The sequence below is a fragment of the Mugil cephalus genome, chromosome 11, assembly GCF_022458985.1.
Source record: "Mugil cephalus isolate CIBA_MC_2020 chromosome 11, CIBA_Mcephalus_1.1, whole genome shotgun sequence".
NCBI classification, from domain to species: domain Eukaryota; kingdom Metazoa; phylum Chordata; class Actinopteri; order Mugiliformes; family Mugilidae; genus Mugil; species Mugil cephalus.
This window is the reverse complement of record NC_061780.1, coordinates 7,807,036-7,825,215: the sequence shown is the minus strand read 5'-3', so window position 1 is coordinate 7,825,215 and position 18,180 is coordinate 7,807,036. Positions and strand designations below refer to the sequence as shown.

At 43.9% G+C, this 18,180-nt stretch overlaps 1 protein-coding gene and 1 long non-coding RNA gene across 4 annotated transcripts in view; one reads left to right on the top strand and one right to left on the bottom strand.

Moving 5' to 3' along the window:
- Window positions 1-18,180, bottom strand: part of LOC125016089 — a 20,739-nt gene extending 2,559 nt beyond the window's left edge. The window contains exon 1 of the long non-coding RNA XR_007113662.1: window positions 17,064-18,180. This is a non-coding gene — a long non-coding RNA (uncharacterized LOC125016089). The remainder of the gene's footprint in view (window positions 1-17,063) is intronic.
- Window positions 784-16,514, top strand: LOC125016088 (solute carrier family 2, facilitated glucose transporter member 3-like). Of its 3 annotated transcripts, XM_047598263.1 has the most exons (12): window positions 784-866; window positions 5,366-5,430; window positions 10,091-10,238; window positions 12,587-12,691; window positions 13,093-13,253; window positions 13,653-13,893; window positions 14,034-14,196; window positions 14,344-14,531; window positions 15,361-15,465; window positions 15,554-15,655; window positions 15,772-15,975; window positions 16,074-16,514. In XM_047598263.1, exons 3-12 carry the CDS (start codon window positions 10,215-10,217, stop codon window positions 16,248-16,250), a joined length of 1,470 nt encoding a protein of 489 aa, XP_047454219.1. In that variant the 5' UTR covers window positions 784-866; window positions 5,366-5,430; window positions 10,091-10,214; the 3' UTR covers window positions 16,251-16,514. The 3 variants fall into 3 exon arrangements, with proteins under 3 accessions (XP_047454219.1, XP_047454220.1, XP_047454221.1); XM_047598264.1 differs by lacking the exons at window positions 784-866; window positions 5,366-5,430 and adding an exon at window positions 9,944-9,973; XM_047598265.1 differs by lacking the exons at window positions 784-866; window positions 5,366-5,430 and having other exon boundaries at window positions 10,047-10,238.

Below are 18,180 nucleotides of genomic sequence, written 5' to 3'. Positions count from 1 at the left end.
GTATGTGTGTGTGTGCGTGTGTGTGTCTCCATACAGTCTAGATGAGCTGTCCTGTGAGGCGAGGAGTCTGTCTGAGACGGAGCCAGTGTTAGAGGAGAAGGAGCTCGAAGCGACGCGAAGGAGGGAGGGCATCTAAAAATGTGTCTTAATTATATAAATTTTCCATAAAGATAGAACCGAGAGGAAAAAAGCAGGAAAAGAGAGTTGGACCCTCTCACATGCCACAGCTTGAAAAAAAAATGCAAGTTAGCACAGAGTCCAGACATGTGAGGGACGCCACAGTTTGACACACAGTCTGCTGCCAGGTGGCGTCAAAGGAGAAGTGGAAGAGGACTCTGAGAGACGTGCCTAGATAGTTGGTTTAGAGACCAGATAAACTTGTTCATTATTTTTCTTCCAGCTTCTTCCGTCACTCCATCTTGACAGCTCTCTCCTGCTTTCTGTGTCTGTCTTTGTTGTCTCAAATGAAAAAAAAAACCCTCTCTCTCGCTCTCACTAGCTCAGATCTCTTTCTTTCCAGCGTCTCTGTGACTACGGTGTTTTGTTTACTTCCTTGCTTGGCAGCGTACTTCTCCTATGTGCCACTCCGTAAATATTTTTCTTCTTCCTTCATCCATTCATCCATCCACCCAGTTCAGTGCCCCCCTCCCTCCCTCTCTCTCACAGATAAAGAGAGCAAACAGACTCCACCCTCTCTCACCCCCGATCTCTCGATCCGTCCCACTCTCCCTCTCTCTATCTCACTCTTTCTCTCTCTTTCGTGCTCCCTCCCTCCCTCTCTCTCTGTCAGTGTCATTCTGTAGTGGAGATGTGGAGTGTCTTTCTGTCTCTCTGTCTGTTTTTCCAGCCCAACTCAGCTGAGGAAGGTAAGAGCTAAACTTTTTCCTTCAGTCTAGCCACAGTAAAACCTCTGACTTTCTGTCTGTGTGCGTCCACGCTCATGGAGTGATGGAGAGTTTGCACGCGGCGCTCTCATCATGTGCTCGTAGTCGGTCCACAAGTGAAGGATGGACACTCCTACAGTAGCTCTCTGACAATGTGACTCCCCGGGACTCACTTTGACAACGTGTGAGCCTGTGACCCGTAAGGCCACGGCACTGCCAGACATTTCAGCTCATCCTGCATTTTTACTGCTCCACCTGCAGCTTGGGACCCCCCCCCCATTTAATTGCCACCTGTCCTGTCTTCCACACGGCCCTGTGTGATTTAGTTTTGCGCGTACTGTATTGTGTCTCCGTGCATTTGCATGCTTGAATATGCTTGTGTGTGCCAATGCAGCAGCACATCAGAAAAGACTTTGCTGGCGTGGTGCGTGCCGGGACCTACAATATCAAGCTCCAGCAACAAAAGAATATGGAAATAAGGCAAAAGACAACTGAATAATAAGTTGCATAACCCATTTCGACGACCCCCCCTGCCCCCTGTGTCACGTAATCTCATGGGTCTGACAACCGGAGACCCCTGCTCCCCCCCTCCACTTCCCGTACTGTAACAAGTGCCCCCCTTTTTCACCAGTGTCCTCAAAGGAAGTTTCTCCTCTTCTCTGCTCTTAACACTTAATGAATCATTATACGTCTTTAAAAAGTGCGAAAGTGAGCGAGCGATTGAGTGTGTGTGTGTGTGTGTGAGTGCGTGTGAGGGAGAAAGACAAATAGAGACTGACAGGCAGCCTGAAGATGATTGATATCAGTGAGACTCCATCCATGAAATGTTCCGTCAGATCGTATCTGTCCGTAAAAAGAAGACCACCAGGCTGCATGAAGTTGGAGCCATGTTGACATTCTCACATTAAGGTCATCTGGGCCATCTTTCCTGCCGTCACTTGTTTCTGGGTATTAATTTGGCTGGTTACCCTCCCTTAGCCTGGGTGTAATAAGCTGTTCTTTCAGGACATGATAAATTAGAGAAAGTGGCACAAGAAAATAAACCACATGCTCATCACAGTGGGAGTGCAGGGGGACGGTTGCCACCAACCGCCGTATAAAGCTTCCTGCTCCCGTCCCTCCCGCCACCGGGCCGCAGAAAGAGAAAAATCACACGCTGCTGGGAAAAGTGCAGGACGCATCCCTTCATCCCCATCATTGACACTGCAACACTCAACCGTGACCAGGCTTTATTTTTAGCTCCAGCGTGTCATCTGTAAAGGCAACACGATTTTCTGTGGCCGTTGAGAGCGCTGAGATGACATCGGGCCACTTTTCTCCAAATGAACGACACCGAATGATGATCTTCCATCTGAGAGAGACAGGAGCCTTCGGGCGTCTGCGAGGCAAGAGTCTCTGCTTCGAGTCAGCCAGTGTCGTGCAGATAGCATCACAGATAATCCGCCTGTGCAGACAAGCGCTGAGTTATAGCCAAAACGTAACTGAAAGATGAACGTGTGGCACAGGCTGCCGTGACGCTGGAATGCAGTTTTTAGTTTTGAGTTTCACATTAAAGTGTCTTTTCAGTGAGACAACAATTTTATGATTTTTGGCTTCTGCTGGAGCTCACAAACTTCTGTCATGATTATTTTAGTCTTGACAAATCCATGCACGTCTAGGCGTTAAACAGGCAAACGTTTCTAATCAGGCCTTAAATTTAAAAATCAAATCCTTTAGTCGAAGGAGATGGAAGTGATGTGTATGTGCACCAGAACTAAGAGACTTTGGGGACTTTTCTTGCTAAGACTCAAATCAGAAAATGGTCTCTTCAGTAGAAACTGTACAAACTGCAGATTATTAGTTGAACTCAGCACAAAGACTGAAAACAACTGTTAGCCTGGATCTGTAACAAGACCTGCCCTTCTTGCCTCTGTCTCGGCGTATCACTCTCTCACTGTGGTTGTTTGTAATGATGGCTTGGTGTAGGCCTTGTCCTTGACTGGCTGTCTGTGGGTGGGAGCATCTGGAGCGTATAAGGAATGGGTGGAGATGGGTGGATGAGTGGACAAACGACAAAACGCGACCTGACCGCTGCTCCGAGCGCTTGCAGGCACTGTGGGAATTTTTGTCGTGAAAGTGTGTGTGCGTGGGCGCGCGCGACGTGTAATCCCGTAATTCGCTGTTACCTGTGAGCTCAGTGTCTCTCTGCTCTTTCCTGGTGCATTTCCTTTGGTGTTAAGGCATAATTTACACTTGCACCCGTCTAGTCTGCGTTAATATTAACACCAAAATTCTTTTTCTCCGACTGTCAAGAGGCACTTTGCTGCCTGCAGAGTGTGCTGTAAAGTAGCATACATCTGCTGTCAAAGAGGCGTGATGTGAACGACAGCACTACACTTAGCACTGGAGAGTGTCGGTGCATGCATGGCCACATAGAGAGGAAAAGTGTTGGGTACGGAGAAATGGATGGAGGGAGTAGAGAGGGTCACTCAGCTGAAGTGAACACTCCAGTAGCAGAGGGGACAGTTGTGAACTAATGTAGGTCACCTCTGCAACAAGAGAAGAGAGCATTTACACCCACACCATGCACAGAAAGAGAAAATGAAACACATTCATATGCACAAACACTATCCTCTACCCTCCTTGTATAAGCATACTCTTTCTACTCTATTGTCTCCATTTTCTCTCTCTTTGGATATCGTAGTGCTTCCCAAACAAACTACAGGTCTGGCATCAATAATGGAGCAGAGCGTATTTCCTTATTTAACGAACAGAGAGGCCTACCCTGCTGTCACTTTTTGGATGAATAATACACACATGCGGCGAGCGGCAGGACAAGAGGGACAGGAGATATATATGCAAAGTAAGAGATCAGAGTGGAGTGGAAAGCTGTGAGAGACTGGCGTGCATTAACGCTGCACTCAGGTTCAGATTGCAGACTCAGCACTTCTCCAAACTGTCAGGGACAAACTTTGAGTGTCTTGGCCTTGCGCGGGGAGGGGGGAGAATCAAATGGAAATGTGGACAAAAATAAAAGGGAAAAAATGTGTCGGGGAAACGGAGGCTTGGAGGACAGATTCATCAGGCCTCCATCTGTGAGTCTAATCCTAAAAATAAAAAAAAATAAAAAAAAATCTGTTTACAGAAGAGTCAGAGAATTATTATCTGTTTGTTCTATGATAGATAGCGGGATCCAGCGCGTGCGTATAGACCTGTGTACGTGCGCTTGAGAGACAGAGGAGAAATGTGTTTGTATCTCAATGGGTCACTTTTGTTTTGATGGTCCAGGGGTGAGCACGCTGATTATGCAGATAACACTTTCAGTTTGTCTTTGTTTCACTGTTGGAGAAAAGCACAGCCTCCTTTTCACTCGTGAACGTTTGTGTGACACGAAAATGAAATGACGCCATTTAGAAGAACTTATCTGCAAACGGAGGCGAGTGGCTGCAGCCTCCCACAACGCATTGTACGCGCCTTCGTGTGCGTTTCTCCATCTGTTCAAGCATCCCAACCTGAAGACTGATGCTTTTGCCCCCGCTGTGTGAAACGACAAATTTTGTCCAGCAACAGAATTGAAGCCAGACTCAAGGAGCAACAGCCACCGCAGTTTCGGAATACTAATGGAAAATTCAAGGGCTTCACTTTTGTGTGGGAAGCTGCCATGTGTCAGCACTCAGCGCTCGCCATTAACGTCGCTTTGTGTGTAGCCCTGCGCGTCAGCGTGTGTGATGTCTTTTCCATTTTGTTATTTAAAGCATGTAAACACACACTCCAACGTAAAAGTCATATGTTCTCGTGCTTTCTCTTCAGATTCGGGGAGAATAAGCAAATGTCTGTTAAATCCTGGAACAAGAGACGAGCACACATCCTAAAAATTATGAAACATCCCTTTGGGCCAAACTATGAGAAGAATCAGCTCACTAAGTTTCAATAAAAGCTGACAGTAACTGTTGCGGCCTTTTAAAGTTCGGAAATTTGACCTTTAATCATGGTGCCCCATCAGGTCAATCAGTTTAATTTTTTAAACACCAGAACATTGTGCCTAAGTGCATCATCACTCAGAATTGGTGATCGGGTTTGACAGATGCACACAGCTGGAGCCCTCCCTCTTTTTATTGCGCGGGGAGGGGGGAGAATCAAGGGAAATGTGGACAAATTCTGGCCTGGTTCCAGTGCTTCCAACTACTTTAGGTATTTAACAAAAGGGGGGGGGGGGGACTGATTGGTCATAAAAGCTTCCACAAAAAGAATACTTCACAAAGTACATCTCAAGTCCAGCATCACTGGAGCAGATCCAGAATCACACAATCTGTGGTTTTCAGAGAACATTTCATGATTAGAAATTCTGTTTCACAGTCTGTTTCAGCACTCTCTCTCTCTGCTTCTAGCTGAAACTCGCGAGCAGCAGCCAGTATGACTGCATTAAACTGAGGCTGTGCATCCTCATTCTGCCGTCTTGTTTTCTCACACCTTGTCTCTGTCTCTGCTTCCTCGCCCCATAGTGATGCTGCTGGACTCAACAGAATCTACCTCGGAGCTGGGCTGGACCACCTATCCAGACACAGGGGTGAGCAGGGAGCCGGCTGTCAATGTGCCTTCCAGCTGTCAGACTATTAAAAGCAAGTGATGCTGGGAGGCCAGTCAAATGTGTTGCACACGTGTTACACACGCTCACTTTTCAAGTTTAGGGTTATAATCTTATTGTTGGTTGGGCTTTGCGGTGTAACTCTAATGAGGGCATAAACACCTTGATGTGTAACACTTTTTTCCCTATAGAAACTATCCTGGTAGTAAAGCCATGGTTGTTTAATGCAGAGCACTTTTAGAAAATACATAAAAACTAATTTCTTTAGGAAACTCAGCATAGAAGCATAATTACAGGTACTGTATATTCAGAAAAAGACTTGATGAGTAGATGGAGTGTGTCCCTTTCATCTCAATGACCATATTTTACCTTAGGTTCATTTTTAAACATTAAAAGGACATCAAAAACAACACGATGTCTTTTTAGTATAACAACTTTCACCAGGGGGCATTTTTACCTCGTCTTGAGAGTCTGCTCTGATGAGATGATCAGTTAATCTGGCTCCCAGGCTATTAACGTCTTTTTGAATCAATTAAAGCAAAGCATTTTCTCACCTTGTTTGCACTCTCACACATGGAAATCAAGCCCTAATCCTGCACTGTTAATTTTGCTTCCTGGTCTTCAAGCTTTGCCGTGAAGACTAGGAATTAAATGACAGTGACTTCTACACAGCAGATGCTCGCAACAACACTAGCATTTTCAGTGCACATATCTCCAGTAACGGAAAGTTACTTAAAGTTTTGGAATAAACACTTCATCGAATGTACCTTCATACACTGCCTGACCAAAAAAACAGTCACTACCTGGATTTAACCAAGCCAATGGGTGCGAGCCTCCTATGGGATAATCAGTGAGGCTAACCAGTATAAAAAGGCTTCAGTTTGCCAGGGAGCATAAAGTTTGGACATGTGGTCTGCTGAGTCCAGATTTATCCTGTTCCAGAGTGATGGGGCATCAGGGTAAGAAGAGAGGCAGATGAAGTGATGCCCCCATCATGCCTAGTATCTACTGTACCAGTCTGTGGGGGCAGTGCTTTGATCTGGGGTTGATGCAGTTGCTCAGGTCCAGGTTCAGCAACATTATGCCCAAAGAATCGGGTCAACTGACTACATGAATATACTGAATGAGCAGGTTATTACATCAGTGGATTTTTTTCTTCTTCTCTGATATCACGGGCATATTCCAAGATGACAATGCCAGGATTCACTGGGCTGAAATAGTGAAGGAGTGGTTCAGGGAGCATGAGACATCATTTCACACATGGATTGTCCATCAACCCCATTGAGAATCTTTGGGATGTGCTGGAGAAGACTCTCCCATCATCGAAACAAGAGCTTGGTGGAAAAATTAATGCAACACTGGATGGAAATGAATCTTGTGACATAGCAGAAACTTAATGAAACAATGCCACAGTGAATGCTGCTGTAATCAAAGCTAAAGGCGATCCAATGATATATTAGAGCGTGTAACCATTTTTTTTTTTTTTTGGTGCTAACTTTTTTTTTTTTGGCCAGGCAAAGTAGATCAAGGTCAGGGTTGTTATCCTTCTAAATGGCTGACACCCAACATCGACAGGTGATGCTCAGGGCAGGAGCCTCACAGACTTTGGATGAGCAATGCCTCACCTTGCCTTTAAGACAACCTCATTCTCATTCTCATCTTCTATAATCACTTGTCCTCTAGAGGGATGCAGGGAGGCTGGAGCCTGTCCCAGCTGTCACAGGGCGAGAGGCGGGGTATGGGGCCAGTTTAGAATCGCCAATGAACCTAACAAGCACGTCTGTGGACACATAAAGGCCCCAGTCGGCCTGGACTCGAACCCGGAACCTTCCACTACACACCTGTGCCGCCCCCTTTAATGCAACCTTGAGGGCTGAAACGCCAGTCAATCTTTTTTTCTATTGCTCTCAAGTGTGTGTCATCATCCATGAGGATATTGCGGAGACTGAGCTATAGATCTTCCATTCTTGAGCTGCTTGTTATTTAAGGTTGTCGCGTCGCCTTGAACTATGTAAATATGTGTGTGTGTGTGTGTGTGTGTGTGTGTGTGTCTGTTAGTGAGGTGGCGATGGAGCATGTACTTGCGTGACTGTACTAGGGTCAGCTACTAGGTCAGTTAAATTCATTCATCTGTGACAGATTATGCCTCAGTTCTAATATGGCTCATAATTGCGCGCATACATCGTCTTCAGCGTCGCTCTTGTTGAGATAATTAGTCATGTGAGCAACTGTGGGACTGTGCACATCAACACGTAACTGTAGCTGAGAAGACAACATTGTTAGGCCGTGTTCAAAAAAGGGCGGCTAGCTGCATGCCACATTTACGCCGCTACTTTGGAGCGGCTAGAATACGAGCGCAGCAGTCTCAGATCCACATCTGGAGAGCATACACTGCACAGTCACATTAACCTTTTTATCTCACCTTACACTAAACGTTACGCTCTGTCATTACAGCCCGTCTAACCTCCGGAGCTGGGGCATAATTGGCCGTGATGTGTGATTAATTAGGGCCTTGTGTGCGTTAGAAATTTGTGAACCGTGATGGCAGTTGCTAATAGAAGGCCGTCCACTTGTGTGTGTGTGTGTGTGAGGAAGTGTGTGTGTGTGTGTGTGTGTGTGTGCATGAACAAGTCAAGCATTTGCATTCGCTTTTTTCTTTCTTTTTTTTTTCATTTTGTGGTCCCTGGGATGAGAAGTGCTTCCGAGATGGAGATATGGTTATTTGACCTGGGGCAACAAGCTGAGAGAAGAACCAAGTAACGCGCCCCATTTAATTTTTAGTAACAGAAACGGCGTCATAAAGATGGAAACAGTAATTAGTTAAATAACCCCGTTACTGAAAAAAGTAACGCCGTTTATTTTAACGTTGTTACTCCCATCACTGTTAATAAGCGTCTCATGACACACGTTGGCAGATCTTTATTAAATGGCTTAATTACTCTTCGGGACCACACAGACATTACGATGTATTTCAGTTAAATGATCATTGTTGACAGTGTTTTGTATATGCTTTTTTTTATCCACGTGTATATCAGTGCTCAGCAGACAGGCTGGTATTCTGTGAGGATGAACAAAGCATTGAACAGATTCTCCGCGGCCTCAGCTTCACTTATCTCTAGAAATTTTATATATTTAAAATCCTGAAACCTAAACTAGTTACTTTAAGAATAAACCCTTAAAATAGATGGAAAATAGTTTAGGGTTTCATACTGACATTGTTGTCTAGTTTTCTTATTCTTATGTGTAAAGGTTGGATTAGATGGGGTCCATCTAAATTTAAACCATTCAAAATTAATACGAAGGCTACATAAATGCATGTTATCTGTATAATTCTCTACAAATAGAAATTTCCATTGTAAATGCACAACCAATTTCTGCTGTTAATAAAAAATTCACTGACCAGGCATAACATTATGACCACCTTCCTAGTATTGTGTAGGCTGTGAAGATTATTGGTGAGGAATTATTAGGGCTCCCCGTTTGTTTACCGCCCACTGAGCCGGTCTCATGATTTCTGCCTGACCGGGCTTTGTCTCAGGACTCCGGGCACATTGCCTTTTGTTCTCCCGCCCCCGGTGGGCAGCTGACGGGTCCAACATCAGCACAGAGACCCCTTTCACCGGCACCATTTGTTCGGCCATTTCTGCTCCGTACGCTCGCCTGAGCACGTCCCCTTTCTTCAGCTGAGCGGAAACGCATCGGATGCCGTTACGACACGGGCCGACTAAACCCGAAGTGACTCGACTGTCTGCCTCTATGGGAAGTTTTACGCACAAGCATGCTCTCATCAAAGTATGAGTAAGGGGCGTGAACGTGCTTGAAAACGTGTGCAGCTTGCTATAAAAGTCCCCGATGGCAAGGAGGTCCTAACATTTGTTACAGAAAACCGGTTTGGACAATACACCGAATATACACAAATGGTAAATGGTCTTGCTCTTATATAGCGCTTTTCTACCTACTCAAAGGTACTCAAAGCCCTTTTTACAGTCAGAGACACATCCACCCATTCACTCACACAAGCACACACACATTCACACACCAATGCCAGTTGCACTGGGAGCAACTGGGGGTTCAGTGCCTTGCTCAGGCATATGGCACACTCGGGGGATTGAGCCGCTAACCCTTCGGTTCATGGACAACCCGTTCTACCTACTGAGCCATAGCCGCCCACAAAGGCAACAACATAACGGTAAACAAACAGTTATCTTTTTTTTCAATAGTATGATCAATTCGTGTGAGCCACCTGTCGCCTCTACGCAAAATGTGGGTTATTATATTCTCTACAGGCCATTGAAATATCTCTTTATTCTTTGTACTTATAAAAAATAAGCAAGGCGGCACTAATTTATTTTGAATGGATGAAGTTACATCACTTTTCTCCTGTTAATTTCATAATTAGAGAGAGCAGGAGGAGAGAATGAACACGGAAGCAAAGGGTGGGGTTTGCAATAATTGTGTGGTCTTTAAGCGCAGTTGAATTCAGAGCGATCTGAAAAGTTGCAGAGGTCTCTGCACTGTCTCTCAGGTCTGTAGTTTATAGTTGGTACTTAGCGGGAGAAGCTTTGAGATGCTTTTGGATTAGTGTATATTCTGAAAGGTTGTAATGAAAGACGTTACTATGATGCGTTTCTTTTCTTTTCAGGATTTCCTGCTGACTGTTTGCACAGAAGTGTGTTCAACATCCAAGTTGGACCAGCTCTGCTTAAAGTTTCTCACTATCTCCTGTTGTTCCCCTGAATATCTTACAACAAGCAGCAAAGCTCAAGATGCAGCAGCTGGAGGATGAGAAGGTAAAATCTATTACAATTTGATTGTTGCAGTGTGGTGTTTTGAATCTTGACCTTAATTAGGGCTAAAGTGGGTGTTTTAGGTTAAAGAACTACAAGGTTAAGTCCAAAATCAATTATACGAAGCATACAGACACCCAGGTTTACGCTGCAAGGGCAGGAGGTGTGAGAAAGGAACTGAGCATTAAGGACGTGACTAAGAGAGTAAGCCGGGGCGAGGGGACTGTCGGGTGGCAAATTTGAACTTGACTGCATTTCAGTTTCTTGCATTAAATTGCTTGCTGCACCAAGGTGGGATTAAGGAATTGTGACATGACAAAAAGGTTGGACAAAAGGGATGTCTCACTGAGAAATTAACAGCACAAATATGTAAAGCGACGTCTCCTAGAGATAAACAGAAAACAGGACAGTTTGTGGACTTTATATTTAAACACACTATTCCTTATGAACAATTAATAATAATAAAATATACCAGCTACCTCTGAACCTGCGCCTTCACAAACGTTTGCTGTGGTAATCGTTTTGTAAGAAGTTGCCTGCAGTTGCTTCACTTTGATGGATGTTTCTTAAGGTTTTTACATCATCTGACGCAGGAAGAGCAACTGTGAAGTGAATGTGGAAGTTGTCCAGGTTAACTTTAGTTCCGAAATACTTAAACATTTTTTTATTATTATTTTTAATCTAATTTAACTGTTAAATGTGAGAGGGGAACTGTAGATAGGTTCCAGAAATGAAGAACACATGTTTTTATCCTCGATCTTGGAGCAAGCAAGACAGTTGAAACACAAAATCCATTAAGTGGCAATTCTGAAGCTTTTACTCTTGTAATGTGATCAAAACCATACAGAGGATGTGGTTTTATACTCTCGTTTGTACAAATAACCATATTCTCTGAGCACTCACATGCACAGCTTACAGCCTTCAGTGCCAGTTCTCTTTTACCATTTCTAGAGGGAACCGGTATGTATGAAATCATGAAATCACATGTGTTGTGGAATGTATCTGCAGATATTGAGCAACATGTAACTTGGCTGCTATGAACCTGCACTGCAGGTAAATGGCAATAATGAATACAGGCCTGTGCAACCACATGCCTCACAACATGTTCATACAACCGTTATTGTCGTAACATACATAACACTTCTTACTCAGTCGGCCTCTCCCTGCTTGGATACACTGATTTAAAAATGTCTAAATCCTATTCACACCAGCGTGTCTCAGCAGATGCACTGAATATTTCTATACACATATACACGCACACACATACAACGCATCTGATTTGGTCAGCTGGCCTCCTAGTATCAGATGCATGTAGAAGAAGAAACATGATAATAATTCTGTTTTTTTTTTTTATCCTCAGTGCACCAATAAAGGGGATGAAAGGACGGAACAGTTTGTTTCAGGGTTTGTCGGCATGTGTGAGCTGCCCTGATTAAGTCAAACATGTTGTTCATAATGAGGCAGTTTTCCCAATAACATGCGTCTTTTTATGTTTGAGGAATGTGGCATTTAATCTGTGCAGATAAGAATATCATGGTAAACCAGCAGGTCAAAGCCCTTCTGTGAGTGTCTTGGTTATTTTGTTGCTAGAAGTGTCTTTTTTTGAGTTGACAGTTACTAAAAAACAGCACAAAACAGCCTTCGTGTGGTTGGTTTGTCGTGTTTTGTGCTGAAACAACAGCAGATTTTGAAAATAGCTGCATTACGCTGGCCAATTAAAATGGATTTTCTTTCATTAATGAGCCCATTTGGACATTTGCCTTTGCTTATTGAGCCGCAGCTATGACGAAAAACTTCTTAGAAATCTGCAAGATATGAAAGAGATGTAGTCATTAGTTGAGATCAGAAGGGTTTGGCGTTATCATTTTCGGCATCCTGCCTCCACATTGTGTGCTTCATGTTCACTGCTTCAGTTCTACTTGACTGGATACTTTTACATATTGCATATTTCACTCCCCAGCAGACCCTGCCATGTACAGGATTAAAGGTGTACTAGCCCGTTATAATTACCCTCTTTAATTCCGAAACAAGAAGGAGAAAACTCTCACAATAGGATTGAGACTTAGCTCCTTAACGGAGAAATACCTTGAAGCCACAAATCGTGGAGCGTGTGCAGTGTTAGAACACCTAGAGTTCACAGCAGCTCTGCTAGTCTGCAGATGCTAATGCAGCCATCAGAAAACAGGGAGCGCGAGCAGATGCAGAAAGGCTCATTGTTGTAAGTCACTGTAAACAACAAACTCTTTGTAACGCCAGGAACAGGCCATGTTCACCGTTCAAAACGGGGACACAACATCCACTTGGTTATTGCAGTATTGTTTCACAACTCTTTGTCTGTTCTCTGTCAACAGCCCAAGAAGAAGATCACCCTTTACCTTCTCTACTGTGTTGCAACAGCAGTCATTGGCTCACTGCAGTTTGGCTACAACACTGGAGTCATCAATGCACCGGAGGAGGTGTGTGCACACACTGAATGAAGTTTTGTCTCGAACATTAAATGTTAAATGCATCTTTTACAGCAGCATCAACAGTCTTTAAATCAGTATGAATAGTATGAATATCATGTGATACCGACATTGCAAGGATCTTTACACTTTTGATGAGTATTTTTAGGATAATATAGCTTTAGACAAGATGTTTTTAATGTGTCATGTCTCATTTGGGGCTGTGAATGGTGCATTACTCTGTGGGGATTGCTAAAAGCTATACTGCCCCCATGTGGTAGCGTCTAAAATCTCTTAAAGCTCTATTATATCAGTTAGGCCTCAGCTAAAATGTTTCACCTGTATCCAGAACACTATTATTTTCTTAAAAGTCGCCTCCTTTAACCATGCCACCCATTCCATTGTTTTCACAGAAATTGCGTGCGTTTTTCCAAAATGTGTCGATGGATCGGTACGGAGAGCCCTTTTCCAAAGGAGCAAACACCATGGTGTGGAGCTTTGCTGTGGCCATCTTCAGCGTGGGAGGAATGATTGGCTCCTTCTCTGTTGGAAGCATGGTCAACACCTTTGGCAGGTGAGACGATTAGAAGGTAGAAAAAAGTTTAACTCAAGACATCCGTCCACCAAGTCGTCCTATTGACTGTGCACTTTTACTGAACGTGACCAGTGTTAGTTCAAGGAGCAGCTGTTATGCAAATTCTTTTCTTACTCAGTTAGTCAGTTATTCAAACATGCTGATCATAGATTAAACCATATATCAATAACATGCATCTCATTTGATAGGATTTTAAAAGTTTCTATGCCAAATGTGATAATAATTTCTCATATTTGGACAGAACAGGACAAGATATCACAGAACTGGGAAACTCTGATGAGCATTTTCTCACTGTTTTAACATTTTATCACTCACTAGTAATATGTTGCAGCTCTGTCTCCTTTATGCAGACTCTTATGCAGATGTTTTGTCCTCCAGGCGGAAGTCCATGATGTTAGCTAACATTCTTGCTCTGGTGGGCGGTGTGCTGATGGGACGGTCCACCCTGAGTCAGTCGTTCGAGATGATCATCATCGGCCGCTTGATTATCGGTGTGTTCTGCGGCCTGTGCACGGGTCTCACACCGATGTACGTGGGCGAGATCTCTCCCACCGCCGTCCGAGGAGCCTTCGGCACACTGCACCAGCTGGGCGTGGTGATTGGCATCCTGGTGGCACAGGTACGCTGTTACAGTTCATGTATGTTGGTTAAGGTCATGATTTGTTGTTGGGAAAGAGATTCACACACTGAGTGAAACGTAGCAGAAAAGATCGCCATTTTCAAAATTTTTGCCTCATTCTTTGTTGTCGTTGTGTTTAGATCTTTGGTCTGGAGTTTCTGCTGGGCTCGGACACTTTGTGGCCTCTGCTGCTCGCTCTGACTGTGTTGCCCGCTGTGCTGCAAACCATCATGCTTCCCTTTTGCCCTGAAAGCCCTCGTTACCTCCTCATTGTCCTCAACAAGGAGGAGGAGGCAAGACAAGGTCCGTTTTAAGTCAGTTTACATACTACCAATGCATCATTACTGTGTCCATGATGTCCTAACTCCGTTTTATCTGCACTTAACTTTCCATTACAGTTGCAATATTGTAATTACCTTCTCTGTATTCTCCCGTTCCTTCTTCTCGCAGCCCTGGTACGCCTGCGTGGCTGTGAAGACGTGAGCGACGATATTCAGGAGATGAAGGAAGAAGGGATGAAGATGGCCTTGGAAAAGAAAGTCACTGTCTTAGAGCTCTTCCGCTCTCCAAACTATCGTCAACCGATCATTATCGCCATCATCCTCCAGCTCTCTCAGCAGCTATCTGGCATCAACGCTGTGAGTAGACGCCATATCTTATAACACGATAAGGACGTAATTATCACATGTCAGTCCGTGCGAATCGAAAGTGCGGTCTTTGAACTCAAACATGAATTTTTAAAAGAGCATCCACTGAAATGATCCAAATGCTTCTGACAAGCTCCTGACAAGAGCTCGGCTCCAGGCAGTGTTAGATTGAGTGGAATAATTTAAGTCCCTGGGGATCAATGAAAGGAGGCCTTCACACTGGTAGTTAATAGATATTTTGTTAATAAGGTCATGGAACCTGCCTGACTAAATGCATTAGCAGTTGTTTCTGACCTGACAAACACTGCGGAACACCCTCTGCCTGCGGCTAGACCCTGCACCATCGACTGAACTCTGACGGCCACATTAACACTGGTGACACATATCACTCAGCCTCACCACCCAGGAGATAGCACCGTTTAGCATAAGGCAGTGCGCTCTCCTGTCTAGCTAATCCACAAACTGCACTTATCAATACGTTTCTACAAACAGTGGACTGTGCAATTATACACAATGTCATCAAACTTACACCTGCAGCAGACAACGCAACTGATAAACTAAATCTGTGAGTAGTTAGTCAACATGGTGAAGTCAGAAAAAGCCATATGCAGAACATATGTAGGCCCTATTTCCTGTACAAGACCTCAGATTACCGCTTGATGTGCTCGCGTGTGATGCATTTGCATCAGCTTTAAAAGGAGAAGGAATATAGAATTTTGAATTTGTTGACAAGAGGCAAAACATTTCTGCATAAAGGCGTATTTATGTTATTGTACACAGTGAAATTTCTAATTGTAACAACTTATTTTCTGTCTTTCAGGTATTTTACTACTCTACAGGAATATTTCAAACTGCTGGTGTGACTCAACCCATCTACGCCACCATAGGAGCGGGAGTGGTCAACACTGTCTTTACTATCGTCTCTGTGAGTGTCCGACCACGCGCACGGTGTCTTCATCAAACAGGTGTTTTATATTTTGCAGATGGTTAATCAGCCATTTCTGTTCTTCCAGCTCTTCCTGGTGGAGCGGGCGGGGCGGAGGACGTTGCACTTGATTGGACTGGCTGGAATGGCCGTCTCTGCCCTTCTCATGACCATCTCCCTGTCTCTAGTGGTGAGTGGCTGCCGTTGCGTTCTTCGTGTCCAGTGAGGTTATTTTAACTAAAATGAAACTTCACACCGTTGCTCTTTGATCCTAACTTTTTTTTTTTTATTTCTGTCTCCGAGCAGAAGACCAACCAGGCTCTAAGCTTTCTGGCAATTGTGGCAGTGTTTGGATTTGTTGCCAGTTTTGAGATGGGCCCGGGTCCGATCCCGTGGTTCATCGTGGCGGAGCTCTTCTCTCAGGGACCGCGGCCTGCTGCCATGGCTGTCTCTGGTTGCTCTAACTGGACCGCCAACTTCTTGGTGGGGCTGGGTTTCCCTAAACTGGAGGTACTTGTCACATTCAGTAGACCCGCAGTAATTCGTCACATGCAGAAATATTAGTCATGTGGAAGCCTCTCATCATAACGTCTGTCTTTTTCTCTCAGGAACTTTGTGGTCCGTACGTCTTCCTCATCTTCATGATCCTCCTCATCCTGTTCTTCATCTTCACCTTCTTGCGAGTCCCTGAGACAAAAGGAAGGACCTTTGACGACATTGCCCAGGGATTCGCTGCCAAATCCTCTGCGTCCCCGGTGCCTGAGGCGGTCGTTGTCGGCCTGTAGGAGAGCAAAGACCCTCCACCCATGTCCCCCACAGAAAAATTTCCCATGGTGTCTCTCCCTCCAGAGACACAATGAATAACTCAATAAATGAAAACTTAGGGTGTAAGAAAAAACTTAGTCCATAGCCCACAAATAATGAAAGGTCAGCAGGATGTGTCTGGTAAATCCATATCAGTATACTAATGCCTTTTAAGATTTTATATTTTTATGTATATTTTTAGATAAATACTTGTTTTTTAAATATCTGATGCAATACCCTCTAAACCTGCTTTTAGTATCAATCAAACGTAGCCAGCACTTAATGTTGCTAGCTCCATACATTTTGTCACATAAGAGGATCAACCTACGCTCAGTCTTGACCCGCAGGCTTTCAGCTCCCCTTAGTGTTAGATAGAAGGTTGCAGGATTTAGGGGTTTTATGTATTGAGGTCAAGCTTTGAAAGCCGGTTTTGGAACCTGGTAGTTTGACCCAAAAAAAAAAGATTGACTTGCTGCCCTGTGTGCCTGCCTGATGTGCCTTGCTGCCAGGAGGAGTTAACCACGTTGTCTCTCCTCTTCTAAAACAGCACTGACTTTAGACTTAGCATAAATACAATTATGTGTGCGTCGAAGCTGTTTCTCATTGCACAACACCCCCTCACAATAAAGGATGTTTGTAGCTGTGTGTTGTTTGCATTCAGCGGTGCTGAATAAGAAGTAACACAAGGGCATCTCTGTAAATATGCGCTGTCTCTGTCAAATGTAGTGTTTTTACGAGTGTGTGAGAGGTTTATTCTATCACTGCCAAATCAGAACAAAGCCAAATGATAAAACCTCTTTAATATTTGCATTTCACTGCAGGTTGCAACAAGACCATGTGTCAGAAACAAGTGTCTTGATGCAATCCTCCACAGCTCACGTTAAAACTTTTGGATTCACAAATCTCAGGTGGCTAAATGTGTTCCAATATAGCTGTCATGATTTAGAAAATACATTTATTCATCACTGTACTTGAAACTCTGTCATCAACAGCTATTGCAACATTACCCATGTTAGATGGTGGTGTTGAATAAAAACACTAAGCTTATATTTATTAAACACACAAAACAAAATGCCATTACATGTACTTGTCTGTAATTGTCTGAATTGATGTGTATATATTGCCTCCGTCAGGATCTGCTGTGGTAGCTCAGTGTATAGGCTCATAAATGTTGCGCCAGTGTTAGCGCCTTGACTCTGGATGTGCACACACTGATAAGGAAGCACTTTTCATGTTCGTGCTTAGCGGCGTTTCGTTTGCACTTTGGCTATCGGGCTATTTTCTAATAGTTGTTTACACCATGTGTGGCCTTCTGTTACTTGTAAATATGCAGTATTTGTTGGGGGAAGCTAATGGTTTTTCTGTATTTGTATTTGATAGTGCTGTTAAATTTGCTATTTCTACTCGGATTTTTCTTGCACTCTAGACAAACTGTTGTTACAGTAAATGCAGCGCTGCTTTGCAAGCACAGTATTATCATTTGTAATGTGTATATTGTGCTCTGTTGTCGTCTTTCATGTGTCAATAAACGTAAGTAAGAAGTCACGTTAAGTGTCACATAAGACTTGACTTTTACTGCCTCCCTGTTTTTGCTCACAGGCTGTAATAACGTGAGCGACTTTTAAAAGAATGCGTGACGTGACCTGGGAGGATAAAGAGTCTCATTGGTATTTTCTCTATCTATAATACAAGAAGCAAAAGCAAGCTTGTCATCATGCATGTTTAATCTATCTGCTGCTTTATGAAATAATGAAAGGTTTGTGTGGTGTTCTGTCTTGTATTCACTTCTGTGGCATGATGACTCACTTTCCTTTTCTGCACGTGGCAAAACCTCAGCTCCGACATGAACCAACCATCGCTCTGAGACGGTGAATTCAAACCAGGAGCTCAAAACCAGAAATGTTTTTTTTT

Excerpts from the sequence above, each read along its gene's own strand:
- LOC125016088 (XM_047598263.1), top strand. The coding sequence starts at position 10,215 with ATGCAGCAGCTGGAGGATGAGAAG. Across the intron at positions 13,894-14,033 it reads TTGGCATCCTGGTGGCACAG|ATCTTTGGTCTGGAGTTTCT; the intron begins GTACGCTGTTAC and ends CGTTGTGTTTAG. Across the intron at positions 15,656-15,771 it reads CCATCTCCCTGTCTCTAGTG|AAGACCAACCAGGCTCTAAG; the intron begins GTGAGTGGCTGC and ends GTCTCCGAGCAG.